Raw genomic sequence first — 21,676 nt, 5'->3', positions numbered from 1 at the left:
GTTTGACAAGCGTGATCCAGACTGACTGTACTGTGAAAGTCTGATGACATTAGGCCGCACTCAGAAGAATAGCAGGCTGTCTTCAGACAAATGCATCTGCAGACAAAGTGGGAAATGTCACTCAAGCAATAGGAAACCATACTAGCCGGCAGGTAGGGCAAGGTAGGAAAAGAAATGTCCTTACATCACTGTTTGGCAAATTTTCATAATAAAATAATGCAGATTGTAGAATCAGCCCTACATGGTATTGGTCACTTTCCTGCTGATCCATTGTAGTGTATTAAAAATTACAAAATGAGAAATTCATCATTAATGGGTTAACTAACTGCTTAAAGCTTTTTACATTTCTACTATTATATCTAGAAAACTGTTCCATTAGTCTGGACTTGGATATCTGTCTAATCTCCATATCTTAAAAAAAAAAAAAAAAAAAAAAAAACACCCACCCCAAAATAAAGCAATATGAGAAAGATAGAGGGAAAGAGATAGATGTAGAGAGAGATATGAGAGAGATGTGCACATAGCCTTACACATTTATGGAAAAATACCTAATGACATACTTGTAAAACAAAAATAGAAAATAATTTCAACATACTTTGCTTCGGTTGACTGGATTTTCCTGGCGGTCTTCCTCTGCGCTTCTTGGCAGGAGGGGCTAGTGGAGTCAGTGGTTGATCTGGTTCATTTTCATGTTCTGCTTCTATTTCAACTGGAAGTTCATCCTCCTCTTCATCATCATCTTCATCATCCAAATCTGGATCTGCATTATCCTCTATTGGGGAGGGAAAAATTTAAATACCGTATATACTTGAGTATAAGCCGAATTTTCAGCACAGTTTTTGAGCAGAAAAGGCCCCCCTCAGCTTATACTCGAATCAGGAAAAAAAATATTCAATTCAATTATTAAATATATTCAGCCAGACTGAGTTCCAAGTGGGGGAAGAAAACAGTCCTCAAGCTCAGGGAAGGGGCACACAGACAACCAAAACACCCCCTCCCCTTTCCCAGCATCTACTGCACCCAAAAACTCCAACCATTTAAATTTTTGAAATTTTCCAGTAGCTGTTGCATTTCCCCCCTAGGATTATATTCGAGTCAATAAGTTTTCCCAGTTTTTTTGTGGTAAAATTAGAGGCCTCGACTTATATTTGGGCCAGCTTATACTCGAATATATACGGTTGTTTTGCATCAAGCAACAAATAGGTTTATTTTTTTTCCCGCAAAACTAATTTTCTTCTGTCAAATTAAAAGTTTCTGACTTGCCACAATAACTATCAGTAGTGACCTCTTGAAATCATGATCCAATAAAGCCAACTATGTTCACTTCGCCAAAATCGTATACTGTAAAAACCACTTACCACTATCCGTGGATCCTTCCTTTTTGGAGCGCATCTTTCTCTTTCGCCCACGTTTCCCTTTTTTATGCACAGCTTCACCATCACCTCCATTTTCTCCATCCGTACCATCAGGCCCAGTACAGTTATCTGCATGCCGAGACATTGTATTCTACAGAAACAAGTTTACATAAGGCTATTATTGCATTTCTAGCATTGTAACTTCAAATTGCAAGAGAACAGACACAAGAGACCACAACAGTTCATGAAATATGATTGTATGTTTATAAAAGGTGGAGGAACATTAAGGGTGCGTTCACACAGGATTTTTGCAGGCAGATTTTGACACGTGAATCCGCCTCAAAAACCGCCTGGAAAAAAAAAAAACGCCTCCCATTCATTTCAATGGGAGTTACTACCGGTAGTTTTTTTCCCTTTAGCATTTTTTTTTCTCCAGCTAGCAGAGAAAAAAAAAAAAAAAAAAAAGTTCCACCGGAAAAATCCCATTGAAGTCAATGGGAGGTGTAAAAAACACGACACTTTTTTTTTTTTTTTTTTTTTTTTTTTTTAGAGGTCCAGGTCCATACACGTTGATTGACCAAAAAAAAAACAACACATTTTTCAGCTTGCAACAAAACTGTGTGAACATACCCTAAGATTTCAAGCACAGTTTGAAGGCAGCAATTCCCAACCAGGGTGCTCTATTATTCAGGCATCAGCTAATGATGCCTGCTGAAGACCTGCAAATAAAGCAAGAACATTGCAAAGCTCCGGGAAATGGGCAAGTAGATTTGGATTTTTTTCTATAGCACAGCTACAGTGTGAGACCACTGGGGAACATTACCAGTTATCTGCGGGCCACTAAAGGTAACAAGGTGATGGTAAAACATGAATTTTTCCAAGTGCAGGATGGAAAGCATAGGACAGTGTAGCTTTGAAGATGCATTCGCGCTGTGCTGTGAGAGCCGGGAGGAACGCCCCCTCCCTCCCTGATAATGCTTGTCTATGGACGAGTACTGCGAGAAGAGGGAGGGGGCGTTCCTCCCGGCTCTCACAACACAGCGCGATTGGCTGTGCTGTGAAGAAAGACGTCTCTGGCTAACTGTCAGAAACGCCCTTCTGACCATAGAAGAGCTACGGTACCGGACCGTAAGCTCTTCACACCGGGCCCAGATCGGGAAAGCCGACAGTGTGGTGAACTCAGCGCAGTGTCAGCTTTCCGGCAGTATATAGAACTGCCTGTGGGCAAAATGGTGAAAGGTCCTCTTTAAAGGTACATTTAGGTTGTGTCCTTAAGGGGGTTAAAGAAGTAAAAGCCTATTTAAAAAACAAAAAAACACCTGTCTGTTACAATAACTAACTTACCCTTCGCGTAAAGGTTTTTCCACACTTTGAACACACAAAGGCAGCAGGAACAAAACTAGGATCATGGTATCTCTTGAAATGCATATCCAGAAGCTGCTTCTGACGGAACGTTTTGTCACAATGGCTACATGCATATGGTTTCTCACCAGTATGGGTCCGTTTGTGCATTATCATGTGACGCTCCTAGAGAAGGTGGAGCGGGGAAACAGTAGTAAGATTATGACAAAATATATGTATAGCGATAGCTATAGAAAGATAAATTTTATACATAACTAGCAGGAAGCCCTGGCTTCGCACGGGTATATTACAGTTTATGTTTGTGTAGTGACCCCATAAGAATTGTCCAATTTTGCACGTTGTTTGTGTGCATGTCCATAAGAGTCATGTGATTATGTGTATCTCATTTTGGATATTAGTGAAAAACCTGTGATCCGTTGTTATGGATACCTGGAGTAAAGCTGTATCTATCCTTCCCCATGTAGTACTGTGTTTAGACGCAAGTTGGTGTGGTACTGTGTGCAGATGCACATATCTATTCCTCCATCGTGTGGTATTGTGAGAAGAGGCGCATATCTAATCCTCCGGCAAGTGAAACTGTGTGCAGACGTGCGTTTCTAATCTTACGGCATGTGGTACTGTGTGCTGAGATGCGTATGTAATTCTCTGGCGTGTGGTATTGTGTGCAGAGGCATATATCTAATCCTGCCCCATGTGGTACTGTGTGCAGATGCAGGTATCTAATCCTCACCTATGTGGTATTGTGTGCAGTGGCGCATATCTAATCCTCCGGCATGTGGTACTGTGTGCAGAGGCACATATCTAATCCTCCCCCGTGTGGTATTGTGTGCAGTGGCGTGCATCTAATCCTCCGGTGTGTGGTATTGTGTGAAGACGCATGTATCTAATCCTCTGGCGTGTAGAACTGTGTGCAGATGCGTGTATCTAATCCTCTGGCGTGTGGTACTGTGTGCAGACGCACGTATCTAATCCTCTCGTGTGGTATTGTGTGAAGAGGCGTGTATCTAATCCTACGGCATGTGGTACTGTGTGCAGACGTGCTTATCTAATCCTCTGGTGTGTGGAACTGTGTGCAGACGCATGTATCCAACCCCCCGGCGTATGATACTGTGTGCAGACGCGCGTATCTAACACTACGGCATGTGGTGCTGTGTGCAGATGCGCGTATCTAATCTTCCCCCGTGTGGTACTGTGTGTAGACGCACGTATCTAATCCTCTGGCGGTGGTACTATGTGAAGACATGCGTATCTAATCCTCCAGCGTGTTGAACTGTGCGCAGATGTGCGTATCTAATCCTCCCCGTGTGGTACTTTGTGCAGACACACGTATCTAATTCTAATTCTTCAGCGTGTGGAACTGTGTGCAGACGCATATATCTAACCCTCGGTCGTGTGGTACTGTGTGCAGACGCACATATCTAATCCTCCCCCGTGTGGTACTGTGTTCTGAGACGTGTATTTAATTCTCCAGCTTGTGGTACTGTGTGCAGAGACATGTACCTAATCCTCCAAAGTGTGGTACTGTGTGCAGACACACGTATCTAGTCCTCCCGTGTGGTATTGTGTGAAGAGGCACGTATCTAATTCTACGGCATGTGGTACTGTGTGCAGACGTGCTTCTCTTATACTCTGGTGTGTGGAACTGTGTGCAGATGTGCGTATCCAATCCTTTGGCATGTGGTACTGTGTGCAGACGCGTGTATCTAATCCTCTGGCGTGTGATACTGTGTGCTGATCTGTGTATGTAATCCTCTGATGTGTGTATCTCAGTCTGGATATCAGTGTTGTATTGTGCGTGTGGAGTGACCGTGTGTATTGCAGTTGGAATATGAGTGAAAGACTCGCAGGTTTGTATTGGCTAAGGGGGGTATTGTGTTTGGAACGCTGTATCTGAGCAACGGTACGTCCGAGCGAGTTGGAGTCTTGTCTTAAACCTGAAGCATCTCTGTATATATGTATGTAAATCTCTCTAAAATAAATATATATATATATGGGAAGGGGTCTGCAAGTTAGTTACCTGTCTGCAAGCATATTCACACTGGTCACATTTGAATCTTTTTTCATTTTTGTGAGACTTCTGGTGTTGTATGAGGGCATAACGCTCATGGAAGACTGTTTCACAATAACGGCACTTTTTGCCTTGCTCAATAAACGAATGTTGTTTACGAAGATGAACCCCTAAAACACAGGAGAAAAATAATGAACATCACACAACATTAAATAACTGTCTCAAAATATTAAACTGCTCAGGAAACAAAACAAACAAACAAAAACATTGGCCGCCGGCCATTTTTGGGAGTCCGCTCTTGCAGTTCAATACAGGAGCATACTGCGCAGGCGTCAGAAGTTGGACCAACAAAAGAAGAAAGAAGAGGTGGGGTTGCAGCTGAAGATGGAGGCGTCGCTAGAAAGAGCTCTCGGGCAGCAGTGGAGACACCCCCATAGCATTTTGAGCGCTGGGGCCCGCCCTCATTGCTGCGGAGAACTCATTTGCATACCAGTTAAAACCAGTATTTCTAAGGAACGGTGTGGCGGAGACCACGTCTAAAGGTAAGAGACGAATAGCCTTTCTTAAGGCTATTCCGACGTGGTAATTAGAAAAATGTTGGTTTAGTGGTAGAATCCCTTTAAAGGCGATTCCATCGTGCCTTTAGTTGACAATTATTTTTTCAAATGATAGGGCCTCTTTAAGCTATTCCTTGCCAACGACAAAACAGCTTAACAGGTTCTGTAAGCCAATAACAGTGGGATGTTGACACTTTGACATGCTGCGGTTTCCAAACCGTAGCGGTTTATAATCATACCTACAGAAATATGTTATTTCTTAATTTGACACCCAATGTAAATTTTCGACCTTCCCTGTATGGGATATTAAATAGTACCATTGTGAAGTACAATTTGCCCTGCAAAAAAACATTCAAACTGGAAAGGGAGATATATATATATATATATATATATATATATATATATATATATATATATATATATATATATATATATATATATATATATATATATATATATTATAATAAAAAAAAAAAAAACCAAAAAAAAAAAAACCACACACACTAAACATCAAATTTTCATCTGCTCAACTTACCCAAGTCACTTTTCCTTGCAATAACTGTATCACAGTGTGGGCAGTGAAATTTAGCAACATTTTCAGTATGCTTCTGTAATATATGCATTTTCATTGTGCCGCTTTGAGTAAAACGTGCATGGCAAATATAGCATTCGTATGGCTTTTCACCTGGAACACAATACAGGTTTTAAAATGCAGTACAGATCATCAAATTGGCAAACAAGCTACAGATGTGCCAATACTAGGGTTGAGCGATCGGGATCGGAAAAGATCGGATTCTGTTCGAGATCTTTTTAGGCGGGATCGAGGTCGGAGGTTATTTCCCACAATGCTTTGCTACTGGCCAAGCATTGTGGGAAAAGCTAACAATGTTAGCTAGGTCCCATAGGAATGAATGGATGTAGCCGGCACAGATCCTGTGCCGGCATCCGGCCGCTTAACCCCCTGCGCGCCGGCTGCTTCCATTCATTCTAATGGAAGACTAGCTAACATCTCTAGTAGCTAACACTTACCTGCACAGATCGCTGGTCCGGTTCTTATGGTTAAGAACGGTTATGCACTCACATCTCCCTGCCCTGTACCCGCCCACACTCTCCTAAGCCACAAGCCCCACCTTCTTCCTAGGTCTGTAACACTAACCTGGGAGGCAAGGACAGCGAGGCGAGAAGAGGAGTGAGAACAGCGGGGACTGAACCAGCGATCTGTGCAGGTAAGTGGAAACCAGGGAGGGGACTAAGTAGGCAGAGGATTTTTTTAAATCACTACACAGCCTGGAGTCTAACAATGAAAGCGTTCAATTTTTAGACTCCATACTGTGTAGTGAATAGGATAGTTTTTAAAATCCGATCTTTGATTAAAAAAAAAAAAAAAAAAAAAAAAAAAATCCCATTGACTTCCATTGGGATTGAATGGAAAATGATCGGAAATTGGATTTTAAAAACGATCCTGAAATCTCAAGACCAGCTCAACCCTAGCCAATACTTAACTTATCTCCCAATTTTTTTTCTTCACATTCACAACTTAATGGCTGATACAACAAGCAACAACCAATGGTGAGATGTTTTACTTCTGAAGTGAAAATACTGGCAGCCTGAGCAGCTGCATGCGACATCATAGTGTGCTTACGTATACAGATAGTTTTTAAATTTTAATTCTTAAGAGTCCAGTTTTTCAATTAAATCAATCAGATCAGAACAGAACTGCTCTCTGCAGAGGCCAGTCATAGTCACTGCAGTTCCAATAACATTTAGATCACCTTCCCATGGCAGTAAAAAGGTCCCTTGCAGACGACCATGGCGTAGTTCAGTGTACTATCTGGGTTTAACTGATTTATTCATCAGTCCCGTGTGTAGGCCGCAAAACCATGCAAATGTATGATGGTAAGAGGAAAAACTATACAGCTCTACTGTCCTTTATTAACACCATGACAATTACAAACATTTGTAATTCATCTCACGGAAACTCAAAGGGAAGTTTGAGCTGTTGTAGCTCTGAAGCTCAGGTCATCATAGAATCAGAAGAGTACAGTAAGTTTAGTCCCGTGTTAGGATAATAAATTGGTGGCAGCTGGTGCCTGAACTAAGGATAAGTTAATAGCTTAAACCCAGGAAATCCTTTTACAATGGAAGGGAGAAGGGGAGGGGGGCTTTAGTACCTGAATGAGTTCTCATGTGCCTCTTCAATTTGTAGGTATCTCTGCTAGCGTAACTGCACAAACTGCACTGAAAGGGACGCTCTCCAGTATGAGAACGAATATGTCTCTTCAACTTGCTTACCTGTTCAAAGAGAACAAAACAGTTGGTTTTCAATCATTTTAAAAGGACTTTTCAACAAACTTCAGTCTGGAAGTGTTTTTCTATCCAGGAATAGGTCATAACAGCAAAAAAAATGATAGAAAACGAATTAACCTGAAACTACGTTCAAACCTGTGTCACAGAGTCCGTCGAAAATCAGAAAACGAAAGGTCCTGCATGGAAGACATTTCTCTCTGCTGGATTTAGTACAAAAATGGCAGAACAACGACACCTGGCAGACCTCACTATAGTCTAAGGCAGGGTTAGGGAACATACGGCCCTCCAGCTGTTACAAAACTACAACTCCCAGCATACTTGCTCTGCTGTTCTTGGCTCCCATGGAAGTGAATGGAGCATGTTGGGAGCTGTAGTTTCACAGCAGCTGGAGAGCCAAAGGTTCCCTACCCATGGTCTAACGAGTCTGCAGGTAACCACTGCTTTAGTGGACGGGCTCTCCAACTTTAAACGTCGCACAGTAATCAGAGCTCTGTGTGTCCATCACATGATTATAGACTGCTTTTTCCCAGTGGAAGTATAAGGCTGAGTTCTATTGGGAGGCTTTTTTGGAGGCTGATTTTTTAGGCGGATTCCTGACCAAAAACTCCATATGAACTCAGCCTAAAAGTGTTTAATATACATTGTCAAACACTTGTGTAACTTTTTAGTAAATATAACATTTACAGAAACTGGACGACTCTTTGAAACACAAAGAAAAGTATTATCCAGGTGAAGGGGAGAGAACCAACCACAAGTTTCAAGTTTGCACCTTCTACACCTACTGGAAAAACCATGCTGCTACCACTTACCTCAACACTAGCATAGTCACACATAGAACATTTGAAAGGTTTCTCATGAGTATGTTTGTATCGGCGATGTCTGACTAATTCGCCACTTGTCACAAAGGCCATGTCACAATCGGGACACTTATGAGGCCTAGTACCTGAAAAGAAATGAGCACACACAACATGAAAGTGCTACTAAACATCAAATCTGAGCAAGCACTCTACAAGACAAGTTTATTTCAATATAACCAAAGTAATAGTATTTACAGCTAATGTTTACATTTAATACATCAATTTTTAAACAGTAAAAGCATTATTAAAGCTAACCTGTATGGGTATTCAGATGGTTCCTAAGCAAGGTAACCGTTCTAAATGCTCGACCACATAGGTGACATTTGTGAGGTCTTTCATCGGTATGACTCTTCATATGACGATCAAGGTTTGAACGTCTAGGACAAGTATAACTACAAAGCTCACACTGGAAAGTCTTCTTTACACCTAAATGATTTAAACAGGGGAAGAAAAAAAAAAAAAAAAAAAAGTTGTCAACTTCATTAAAACAACGTTGTTATACAACACTGACAGATGCAAGAGGTTATCCTGGAACAGAGATAAATAGCAGCCCATAGAGGAAAGGGGAGGGACTACAAGAAATATTGCAGAGAGATTACAGATCACTGTAGTCAGGTGGGCAACACAGTGGCTCAGTGGTTAGCACTGCAGCGCTGGAGTCCTGGGTTTGCGGGAGCAACATCTGCAAGGAGTTCGTATGTTGTCCCTGTGTTTGCATGGATTTCCTCCCATTCTACAAAGACATACTGATAGAAGGAAAAAAAAAAAGTACATTGTGATCCCTATATGCGGCTCACAATCTACAAAAAAAAAAAAAAAAAAAAATCAATGTGTCAGAGTACTAAACAGGCTGTGCTATTAGAGACATTTCTTACTTACAGGAAAAAAGGTAAGTAACATTGCTGGGTATCCAACTTTTGGGTTCACCCAGATTTCTCTGATGAAAGTGACTGCAGTCCACTGGGTTTCCACCATTTTTATACAGAGACCACCAGAGAGGAAAAAGTCTCTGTGCAGGACTTTTCTCTCCGCCGATTTTAATAGAACGCTGCATAGTAGAGAGGGCACATCTTCACAAAAGAGGCCGCTGACCATCCCCTCTCACTACTGAAAAGTTCAACATGATTAACCTGTCAACTCCCAAAGATAAGTCTGTCATTTCAGGGGCAAAGAAAAATCACCTGTCAATAGGAGCATATACAGGATTTTCTTAAAGTTTGCGTATGACCCCCTCCTCCCCCTAGCTATTGCTGCTCTGCAGTAGCAGCAGGGGTTGCAGGATAATTTTATGGCAAACGCCCCGACCCACCTCCCCCAACTCCAGGTTTCACAAAAGCTGACATGCCACTCCACTCCGTCCCAGAATATTGTTAACGCATGTCTACGGAAGAATCTCGTGCCAGCACTGCGTAACACTCAGAGTAACTCCTCAAATGCCTACCCTTGCTATATAGTTTGCAAACATATACTGACTACCATTCCCATTTTGTTTGCACCTAGGGACTAATTCCACCCAAGTACAATTTAGTGTCTCCCTAAAAAGATACACTGTGGTGGTGCAGCTTTTTCTTTTTTTTTTTTTTTTTTTGGAAATTAATGTTAACATGGTGAATCTGTCACCAGAACCCTGTATATCAACATAAACCCCAGATAATTAAGGGGCAAGGTGGGTTTACACCTGCACCTGATCTCCACTTTAGCCAATCCGGCGGGTTTCAGTCTTCTGCCCCGAGAAACTGGACAGGGGACGGAAACTCGGATCACTTGAATGGGTTTGCAAAGTGACCGCCGGTGTGCGTCTTCTGCCTCTCTGCAGCAAAACAGTTTTGTTTTTTGTTTTATTTTTAACCAGAGTCCTGCATGTCCGACTGTGTTCGGTGAAAAGAAAAAACGGTTTCGCCGCAGAGGGGCAGAACAAACACATGGGCGGTCACTTTGCAAACCCATTCAAGTGACCGCATTTTCGTTCTGTCCAGTTTCTCAGGGAAAAAGACGGAAACTCTCTGGATTGGCCAACGCGGAGACCTTGCACAGGTGTGTGTTGCCAAAATACCGCCATTTTTCATTATATGCTAAGATGCAACATTCATCTGTTCATTCTTCAGGCAGATTCACCTGGCGATTCGGCCTAAAGACATTCCCGACTAGGCCCATTCATTGGGCATTGCTTCTGCCTCAGGTTCCAGTCCAAAATACCCCTTGTGAACTTACCCTTATGGAGCAGAGTTGGTGTGAATATAAGTAGAGAGAAATAAACCTCATTCACACAACCACAGACAGGTGAGGCCTGTGCTTTTTAATGGACTACACGCCAAACTGCATGTAGTGTGTTGTCCACATCTGAAAAGCAGATCAATTTTCTATATTTTGTAAGTATCTGTGTCCATTAATAAAACAGATGACATCCTAGTGTCATCTTTTCACTCCATGGAATCATGACTTTCATTGATGTCCCCATCCACAAAAAAGAAAAGCAGAAAAGTTTGAGGCTACAGATGGGAAAAGTGCTAAAAACAGGAAAATTAACACATTACCCTGAAGAGTTAAATGAAACGATGGGCACACTAAACAGGCCTGGCAAAATCAAAGTAAGGGTGCATTCACACTACGGATATGGTGACTGATTCTGAATGTTAAAACACGTTCAGAATCAGCGCGTATAAAGCACATCCCATTCATTTCAATGGGAGCCAGCATACGGGCGCTCCCCATTGAAATGAATGGGCTGCTCTTTACTCTACAAGCGCTCCCATTGAAGTGAATGGGACGCGCTCGCGTGTACGGCTCGGACTGAGCCGAGCCACTTCACACGGCAAGCCATACACGTGAGTGCTTCCCATTCTCTTCAATGAGAGCGCTTGTAGACTAAAAAGCAGCCCATTCATTTCAATGGGGAGCGCTCTTATGCCGGCTCCCATTGAAATGAATGGGATGTGCTTTATACGCGCTGATTCTGAACGTGTTTTAACGTTCAGAATCAGTCACCATATCCGTAGTGTGAATGCACCCTAAGATGACTAACATTTATGGTCAAACAGAACCCAGCTTAAATGAACACTTGGGAAAAGAGTTAACCGTCAGAGAATAAAACCTCAGGCAGATTCTCAGGCGGAACTTTGTGAAAAGAGAAGAGCAGCTTGTACTATACGAGAGAAGTGAAGGCCACCAATGTGTTTACAACTGATTGTGATTAAGATTAAAATTACAATACCTTTCTTTTTAATTTTTGTTGGTTTAGGTGGCTTCATATTTCCAACAACTTTTTCTGCATTAACTTCTGAAAGAAGTCCTTCCTGCTGTTCCTCTTCAAAGTCATACACAGAAACATCAACATCCTTCCCTTCTTCTGTGTAGCGCAGTTTACTTTTTTTAGTTTTCTTCATTTTTTTGACAGGTGGTGCATAATCTGGATCCTTTTGCCATGTAGATTCTTCTTGTGATTGAAGCTCTGCTTGCTCTAAAGTTTCAACTTCACCATTTGCTCCAACTTTAACAACTTGGAAACCCTCTGGAAGAGGAAGTGTGTGACAAATCATAGGCTCTCCTTCAGTCAATGCTTCTTTGGCTACTTCACTGTCATATGCTGCATGCAGTTCTCCCACCGAAGTGGCAGCAACAGGAACAGCTACAGGGACCTGAACAAGCTGAAGCTCTCCTAAATTAATTGGCTGTTCCTCCATATTTACAACTTGCAAGGTGATAATTTGTGTATCATCCACTGTAGAGTCACCCTCTTGGGGAACCACACCCTCCATGACCTCGGTCTTCATCTGAAGTATTGTAGAATCAAGCTGTTCCATCATAACCATCTGAACATTGCTATTAACATCACTGGACACATCACTCACGTCTGTCTGGCTTTGCACCATAACACAACCATCCTCATCTGCTCCACCTTCTCGTCGTCTCTGATAAGTCTTTGTTTCTTTTCTTTTCATGAAGGACTCAGAATCTTCAACAATGGCATCTGCCATCTCTCCTTCCATTTCAACGGACTAGGGGAAAAACCACCTGAATTAAAAAAGTACAGACACAAAATATTAGAACCTGCATATGTAGTAAACTTCATACACACAAAAAAGATTACACTATATTTCATGTCCTCATGCATAAGCGGTTTTATATACACCACTAAAAAGGAGCTGGAGATATCGGTGCTGTTAGTTTCAGCACAGATCCCTTCCCCAGTGTCAGAAGGGCGCTCCTGACAATATAATGTCATTGCTGGGCTTTGAAACCCTCCCACAACAGTGCCTAAATTAACGAAATCTATATCTCTAGCCCCGGGGCACATAACGGATGAGCCTGGTCATTAAGCTACTTTTAGGCCCACTCCTTAAGAGGAAGGGGATTTTAAAGAGGACCTTTCATGTCCTCCTGCATATGCAGTTTTATATACTTCTAGAAAGCAGACAGTGCACCGAATTCAGCACACTGTCTGCTTCCCCGTGTTGTGCCCCCAGGCTGGAGATATCGGTGCCATTAGTTTCATCAGAAGAGAGTTCCTGACAATCTAGCTGGGCTATATGGAACGCCCCTCCTGATAGTACTACTATATACCCTTGTACTGTCGGAGGGGATGTTCCTTACCATTCAGGAATGACGTTGAGTGGTGATGAATCTCATGTATATGAGGACATGAAAGGTCTTCTTTAAAGGGATTCTACCATTAAAACTTTTTTTTTTTTGTCGTTCACACCTCGGAATAGCCTTAAGAAAGGCTAAAGGGGGGGGGAGACAAAAAAAAAAAAAAACACAGAAAATAGTCACCAAAAAAGAAGCAAGCCTTATGAAAGAAGCCTTAAACCCTGGTCACAAAGCAGATTGATTGTTTTCTATGGGAGGAAGAGATCGTAGCAGGACACAAACTACTATGAATCTCAAACACTTCATTTTCTGCTGTAGGAACATACCCTAAAACGGTGATGCGAAACCAGCCTAAAGGTATGTTTAGATACAGAATTTGAAACGGACTGAAGTAAATTCCACCTCAAAAAACCTGAAATTTAGCTCCCATTCACTTCAGTGGAAGGCAATTTTTTGCTAGCTGGTTTTTCAATTGGATGAAAAAAGTACTGTTCAGATTTTGTCCGAATTCCCACCAAAATGAAAGATCTGAAAGTCTCCCTCTTTCAGAAAATGCACCAAAATCAGCTTCCAAGATCTGTTTTACTTACCAGAACTAGAATTTCTCAAGCATCCATGTAAATAGACCACAAAAAGGAAAACCATATATCTGATTTTTAGAGATGAGTGAGTACTATTCAAAACTCCCGTTTCAAATAGCACGCACCCATAGGAATGAATGGATGCAGCCGGCACGCAGGGGGTTAATCAGCTGGCCGCCGGCAAAGTCTGCGTACCGGCCACTTCCATTCATTCCTATGGGTGTGTGCTATTCGAAACGGCCGTTTCAAATAGTACTCGCTCATCTCTACTGATTTTTTACATTCAGTGTTCCAGATGGCAACAAAGAACTTCTAAATAGCACTAAGTCTTTTGTAACTAGCCCTAGCCAGGCTATGGCTTTTAAGATAAAATCCACTTTCACCTAACAGACATTACTAGGCTGACACATCTGGACACTCAATGCCAGTGATCAGAGGGAAGATATTGGAATTTTGGCGTTTAACTTCCTGTAATAAATGCTCATGAATACCAATTTACATAAGATTTTTCAATGCATAATGCTTTACAGGCGTTATTGCGACCTCTATTCCCAGGCCTGCCAATACTGTATTACCACAGATCAGAGTTTATGGTATGCCTCTACAGCAGTGCTCAACCTTTTCCAAGTGATGTACAATCCTAGCGAGAAAACGATCAAATAGAGTACTACCAAAGTAGTGATGACTTAGTTTGTATGTAAGCTAGCTATTACATTAACCAAAGCTCCAGTCTTCCAGGGACTATACTGAAAATATCAGAAGGACAGCAAGAATCTAATCATGTATAACATTTAGTACTGTGAGAGCTGGCCACGATACAGGTTACTCCAAATGCTGGAAAACACCTGTAGGCTAAGGCCCCACGTGTCGTAAACGCAGTGATAAAGCGTTGCGGAAAGAACCGCTGGGTGATCACATTGCGGTTCTTTCTGCAGCGCTTTTAAGAGAAAGTTCACAGAGTTTTCCTCTGCGGACTTTCTCTTCCCATTATGTCTACGGGAAAGCCGCCAGCGTTTCCGTAGATATAATTGACATGCTGCGATTTGCAAAGCCACAACAGAAGACCACTCTGAAATTACTACTCCAGCTCCTGACAGCGACCAAATATGTTATAGCTTGTGAGTGGCGACAGACGACCTTCTAACCTTGATCTTTACACAAATTTGTGACGTTCAATCTATGGAACACCTCACTGCCACTATCAAAGTCAGAGGCTTTTCAAGCAGTATGGTTGCTGAGGTACTTCTGCAGCTGTTCACCAAAGGTAGACAACAGATTATATTATAGATAGATAGATAGATAGATAGATAGATAGATAGATCTAATTGTATGCTGTTTCCACCTTACCAAATGTATAACCAATTCTAATAGTTTCTCTGTTCACTCTGAAACACTTAATGTTAGGTTCACACTAGCACACAGCTAAAACAGTGGTTATACAAGAGCTCAGGAGGACCCCAGTGACTAAAATAGTTGTCTTTAAATTGAAACTGGTTAAAACTCTGGCACAGTTGTGAATGTAGCAAAAGAATGTAGATTTGGGTAGTCTTCAGTGACTTAGTCTTGACCATTTTTGTGAGCCCTATTTGGGACAGTGCTGACAATATCCACAGGCCTACTTATCAACTGCTGCAGAATTAGCAAAATAAATGTTTATATTCATTTATTTCCAATCTATGGAAAAGGGAATTATTTTAAAGGTTACATATATTTTGTCAAGAACAGCACCACACAGCAGCTGTGCTTAGTATCGCAATTCAGCCCCACTGGCTTGAATAGGGAAGAGCTTTGAACAAATTATATGACTGACGAACGTGATGTTGCATGGCCTATGAAGCCCAAGCAGCCATCAAAAATATGCAATTACTGCTTCAGACATGTGATCCACAGAGGTCCCAGGTGTTGGACTCCTGTTTATCTTCAATTGATAACTTCTCAGTGAATTCATATCTACCTCTGGTCTCCCCCCACCCCACGCATTGGTGATCCTTCCCAAAATGGCATCGCCAATGCACTGCCAGGAAAACAGTGACTCAATTCAGCTTTCACCAAGTCGCCAGGGGCCTTAATGCCCATGATCAATGAGGCGACCAAATCTCCACTGTATTGCAAAGTGGAGACCAAGCAGCAACGACCACTGGCATTAACTCTTCAGATGCCTCAGTTAAACCTAACTGATGCCCCATTTGCCCAGTAGCAAATGGGCAGCGCCATATTGGGGAGGATCAGCAGCCCACAGTACAAGATCCTGATGCTGTAATCTGTTGCCATGACAACCAGGAACCCACTTAAGGCTCCTAGGCTTGTCATTATATATCATCTATTACAGCCTTGGCTACAGTCATGGCCAAAAGTTTTGAAAATGATACAAATATTAATTTTTACAAAGTCTACTGTTTCAGTTGTTCTAATGGCAATTTGCATATACTCCAGACTGTTATAAAGAGTGATCAGCTTAACAGCAATTACTTGCAAAATCAATATTTGCCTAGAAAATGAACTTTACCCCCCAAAACACATTTCAACATCATTGCAGCCCTGCCTTAATAGGACCAGCTAACATCGTTTCAGTGATTGCTCCATTAACACAGGTGTGGGTGTTGATGAGGACAGGGCTGGAGATCAATCTGTCATGATTAAGTAAGAATGACACCAATGGACACTGTAAAAGGAGGCTGGTGCTTGGCATCATTGTTTCTCTTCTGTTAACCATGGTTATCTCTAAAGAAACACGTGCAGTCATCATCGCACTGCACAAAAATGGCCTAACAGGGAAGAGTATCGCAGCTAGAAAGATTGCACCTCAGTCAACAATCTATCGCATCATCAAGAACTTCAAGGAGAGCGGTTCCATTGTTGGCAAAAAGGCTCCAGGGCGCCCAAGAAAGACCAGCAAGTGCTAGGACCGTCTCTTAAAAGTGTTTCAGCTGCGGGATTGGGCTACCAGCAGTGCAGAGCTTGCTCAGGAATGGCAGCAGGCAGGTGTGAGTGCATCTGCACGCACTGTGAGGCGGAGACTCCTGGAGCAAGGCCTGGTCTCAAGTAGGGCAGCGAAGAAGCCACTTCTCTCCAGAAAAAACATCAGGGACAGACTGATATTCTGCAAAAGGTACAGGGAGTGGACAGCTGAGGACTGGGATAAAGTCATTTTCTCTGATGAATCCCCTTTTCGATTGTTTGGGACATCTGGAAAACAGCTTATTTGGAGAAGACGAGGTGAGCGCTACCACCAGTCTTGTCTCATGCCAACTGTAAAGCATCCTGAAACCATTCATGTGTGGGGTTGATTCTCAGCCAAGGGAATCGGCTCTCTCACAGTCTTGCCTAAAAACACAGCCATGAATAAAGAATGGTACCAGAATGTCCTCCAAGATCAACTTCTCCCAACCGTCCAAGAGCATTTGGCGATCAACAATGCCTTTTCCAGCATGATGGAGCACCTTGCCATAAAGCAAAGGTGATAACTAAATGGCTCAGGGAACAAAACAGAGATTTTGGGTCCATGGCCTGGAAACTCCCCAGATCTTAATCCCATTGAGAACTTGTGGTGAATCATCAAGAGACGTGTGGACAAACAAAAACCTACAAATTCTGACAAAATGCAAGCATTGATTGTGCAAGAATGGACTGCTATAAGTCATGATTTGGTCCAGAAGTTGATTGAGAGCATGCCAGGGAGAATTGCAGAGGTCCTGAAGAAGAAGGGTCAACACTGCAAATATTGACTGGCTGCATTAACTCATTCTGTCAATATAAGCTTTTGTTACTCATAATATGATTGCAATTATATTTCTGTATGTGATAAAAACATCTGACAAATAAAAACCAGAGGGTAGCAGATCATGTGAAAATATAATATTTGTGTCATTCTCAAAACTTTTGGCCATGACTGTACACCTGCTGTAGAAGTGCAGTGCGCATGAAACAGCTCGTTGCCCGGTAGATCAGACATACCTGCTTTTATGATGCATCACAAAAAAGTCTGGACACGGATAGTGTGCATTGCATTGTATTCCAAAACTGTGCCCATAAGAAAGTTATACACAAAGTTTTTCTCTAGTTCCCCACCCCATTCAATATTATTTCCAGCTTCTAAGTACATTGTCGTATAAAAATATTGTACGAAGTAGAATTTGTTCAGCAAATGTTAGAGGACCTTTCACCATGCAGTTTAATATACCGCTAGAAAGCCAACAACGCGCTGAATTCAGTGCCCCTTTCTGTGCCCCCAGTGAAGAGCTATCTGTGCCATTACCGTAGCTCTCCACTGTCAGAAGGGTGTTTCTGACAGTCAGTCAGGAACGCCCTCCCTCACAGCAGCGTCTATAGCGCTGTACAGTGAGAGGGCCTTCCTTATCGCCCAGCGATGACGCAAGTACTGTGAGGAGTGGGAGGAGGCGTTCCTCACCGCTCTCCTAGTACAGCGCAATTGGCGTTACTGTGAAGAAGGGCGTTCCTGACAGACTGTCAGAAACACCCTTCTGACGGTGAAGAGCTACGGTACCGATAGCTCTTCACCGGAGATGCAGAAAGGGAAAGACGATAATGTGCTGAATTCAGCGTACTTGTTGGCTTTCTAGCGATGTGTTAAATCGCATGTTCCCCAGGTAGTGAAATGTCCTCTTTAACCCTTTTAATGCCAAGGATCTATGGAAATTTTGCACCTCCAGTAGCCAGAGCAATTTTCAGTTTTGAGACTGACAAAGCAAACCTAAATTGCAACATAAAAAAAAAAAAAAAAGCATCCAACCCCCCCCCCCCCCAATACCCATATATTTTTTAAAAATAGACACCTGCAGCATTGCCAGAATGTCACTTGATACTGCATACGAACAGGCACCTTCATGCAATTTTGATTTAAAGTGAATGATTTAAGAAAAAATGCAAATAAATGTATATTAGTTGCTAAAAGCAGAAACCAAACAAAAAATTAAATGCATCAAACTTCCTAAAAATAAGAGTTCAACATGTGCAGAGTTCATTCTTATCACTATGGCCTACACCTGCATGCACGAGTCTTCAGAAAATCACCAGAACTGGAAGGCACAAAAATCGGCTTTGAAGCTGGAAATGTTAAAAAAAATTTTTTTTTAAAAAAAAGTACCATCCTATAAAATGTAGGGATTACACACCAGCAAAAGTTGAACCCCTAAACCAGGGGTCTCAAACTCAATTTACACGGGGGCTGCTGGAGGTAGAGTCTGGGTGAGGCTGGGCCACATCAGGTTTTCCACAAGCTATGCTCGCCGCAGCAAATTTAGCGCCGCCCAATTTTATGATGACTCCACCCATTCTTATTCATTTTTCATGTGCCCCCACACAGTATAATCCTCCTACAGTCACCCGTACACTATATGTCCCCACATTATAATGTTCCCTTCCTTCTGCCCCACAGTATTAGGTCCCTCTCCTGGTGCCCCAGTTTAAACTCAGGGAAACTAGAGGGGACATGAAACTGGGGCAGCTGGAGGGGGACATTAAACAGTGGGGGTAGTTGGAGGGGGGCAATAAATTAATGGCAGCTAAAGTGGGACATTAAACTGGGGGAAACTAGAGGGGGACATTAAACTCAGGAGGCTAGAAGCAGACATTAAACTGTAGGGGTAGGTGGACAGTGACAATAAACTGGGAACAACTAGAGGTAGACAGGTCCCCCTCGGGCTACTCCCATGGTTTAATGCCCCCTCCAGCTGTCCCCAGTTTAAGTGCTCCCCTTCATCTACCCTCGGTTTCATCTCCCCCAGTTTGATATCCCTCTTCATTTGCCCCATTTTATGTCCCCCCTCCATCTGTCCCCAGTTTTATGTCGTCCCTCCATCTGCCCGTTTCATGTGCCCCATCCATCTGCCCCCAGTTTCATATTCCCCTCCATCTGCCCCAATTACAGATACCCCCTTCATCTGCCCCCATTTTCATGTCCCCCTTCCATCTGTGACCCCAGGTTCATGTCCCCCCCCCTCCATCTCTGCCCCTAGGTTACTGACACACACACACACACTCCATCTCACATTCCTCTCAGTACTACATCTCTTCATCTTTCGGCCGACACACTAAGACACACTGTTATAACAGCAATAAAAGTGATGGGTGATCAGTGGAAAGCTAGTATTGCTGAAGTTTACGACTCAAGGACCTGTGTGACGTCAGACGTCACCTGACTATTGGAGGCGTGTCTTAGTGTGTCGGGCCGAAAGATGACTATAGCGGGACATTCAGGGAGCTGTGCGGGGGCCGCAAACTTTCGTCCCGAGGGCCGCACTTGGCCCGCAAGTTTGAGACCCCTGCCCTAAACCCTTTTTTTTTTTTTTTTTTTTTTTTAAAGTAGACAATGTGAAGCTTACAGATGTCTTAATGGGTCATCGATAGCCATCATGCAACTTTGTGACACTTTTTTTTTTTTTTTTTTTAAATGCACTAAAACACATATTTGCACCTAAAACTCATGTTCAATCTCAGATTCATATACAAAATACATTTTAAATAATAGCTTAAGGTGTATACAATGTGTATATAAACTATATGTACTGCAAACATCAACTACAACAAGAGCGCAGACTCCCTAAAACACTAATACAGAAGACAGGCAGGATTTTGCTGTTATTCATTAATATGATAAAAATCTATACTGCACCTAGCAAACTGTGACTGAGATACCAAAATCTAACTTTTTTCATATTACACAACATACCGTATATAAAAACACAACTTAATGTTTCATATATACAACCACCTTAATGCAATTTTGCAGCAGAGATTGCAAGCAAATATTGCACAAAAAATTCAAATTTGCCACTAAAGTGTGACTCAAGCAATCCCTTTCTGCAAACAAAATGAACTTTCCAAAAAACTGCAATATGTGAGGAGTTCATAAATATCACACATGTATATATTTACAGGGGTGGATGTTAAAGAAACACCAAAATCACAGAAATGCACCAACCCATTTTTTGTTTTTGTGCATTCGAATTAAATAGGACTTTACATAAAATTGTTATTTTCCATTCCCCTATAAAAATTTAAGCAAACTATACGTTCATCTCTAGTGATAATTGTTATTACTATTATTTTAGCGTGTAACGACATCACTAGAGACGTATTTTACTCTAGAAAAGCTCAGGTATGGACAGGACAGGGATTGGGTGAAATATAAACTTTATTCATGACTTTTTGTATATGTTGTGTGTTTGGCGCTGTGACCTGGACAATGGTAAAAGTCTGGGTCACAGCGCCAATAAACTTCCTGGTCATGTTTAGAGGGTATTACGTAAGACTACCCCACTAGTAAAGCTCATGGGGGGAATTATATTATACCTGTATGTGACACAGACAGCAAAAGTATAGTATGCTCTGATTGGCAGGAGAAGGGTTAATGGGGCCAGAAGAGTCCCTGCCACCCCCCTCCTGGTGTCACATACAAATTATGTAGAGTCAGATTGTTTCTCCGTCTCTGTGCAGCTGCTGGGCTGCTCATGCCCCCCTCCCTTTCCTGTTACAGTTCGCAAATTGCTTGCTTTAGACAGGAGGAGGGACACTTTAGAGCCCTATATCTTTGGACTGCATCAACATATCTTGATGCTTTCAAATGCATTTTAAAGAGGAGAATCTCACCTTTGAAATGATACCAAGAACAATGATAAAACTTATCGTTTTCGAGCAATTCACTGTTGCAACGCTGTCGGGAATTGAGATCTGCAGTTGGATCTCAATGCCAAATAGCGTTTTCAACATTGAGTCGCTCCAAAACTGTAAGTTATATCATCAAGTTCTTGGTATGATTTTAAAGATGCGATTCTCCTCTTTAAAATGCATTTTAAAGCATCAAGAGATATACGTTCATCTCTAGCGATAATCGTTATTACTATTATTTTAGCGTGAAACGGGTATCACTATTTTACTCTAGAAAGCTCAGGTATGGACAGGAGAGGGATTGGGTGAAATGTAAACTTTATTCACGACTTTGTGTATATGTTGTGTAAGTGTTTGGTGCAACTTTTTTTGGGCGCTGCGACCTGGACAATGGTAAATGTCTGGGTCACAGCACCAAACTTTTGGGTTATGTTTA

The 21,676-nt window shown here is 42.1% G+C and overlaps 1 protein-coding gene across 5 annotated transcripts in view; it reads right to left on the bottom strand.

Annotated features, from left to right (window-relative positions):
- Nucleotides 1–21,676, bottom strand: part of CTCF (CCCTC-binding factor) — a 31,269-nt gene that overhangs the window by 3,656 nt on the left and 5,937 nt on the right. For 3 of the 5 annotated variants that reach the window (XM_075281786.1, XM_075281790.1, XM_075281789.1), the window contains exons 2-10: nt 11,658–12,441; nt 8,702–8,872; nt 8,399–8,532; nt 7,454–7,574; nt 5,818–5,967; nt 4,735–4,895; nt 2,700–2,882; nt 1,359–1,506; nt 596–772 (exon numbers count right to left, since the gene is read on the bottom strand). In XM_075281786.1, the coding sequence (XP_075137887.1) occupies nt 596–772; nt 1,359–1,506; nt 2,700–2,882; nt 4,735–4,895; nt 5,818–5,967; nt 7,454–7,574; nt 8,399–8,532; nt 8,702–8,872; nt 11,658–12,432 (2,020 nt within the window). In that variant the 5' untranslated portion in view covers nt 12,433–12,441. Of the gene's footprint in view, nt 1–595; nt 773–1,358; nt 1,507–2,699; nt 2,883–4,734; nt 4,896–5,817; nt 5,968–7,453; nt 7,575–8,398; nt 8,533–8,701; nt 8,873–11,657; nt 12,458–21,676 lie in introns of all 5 variants that reach the window. The other 2 variants (XM_075281787.1, XM_075281788.1) reach the window with 1 other exon arrangement.

Source organism: Leptodactylus fuscus, chromosome 7, assembly GCF_031893055.1.
Source record: "Leptodactylus fuscus isolate aLepFus1 chromosome 7, aLepFus1.hap2, whole genome shotgun sequence".
Taxonomy (NCBI): Eukaryota; Metazoa; Chordata; class Amphibia; order Anura; family Leptodactylidae; genus Leptodactylus; species Leptodactylus fuscus.
The sequence above is the reverse complement of the archived record's forward strand: the minus strand, read 5'-3'. Positions and strand labels throughout refer to the sequence as shown.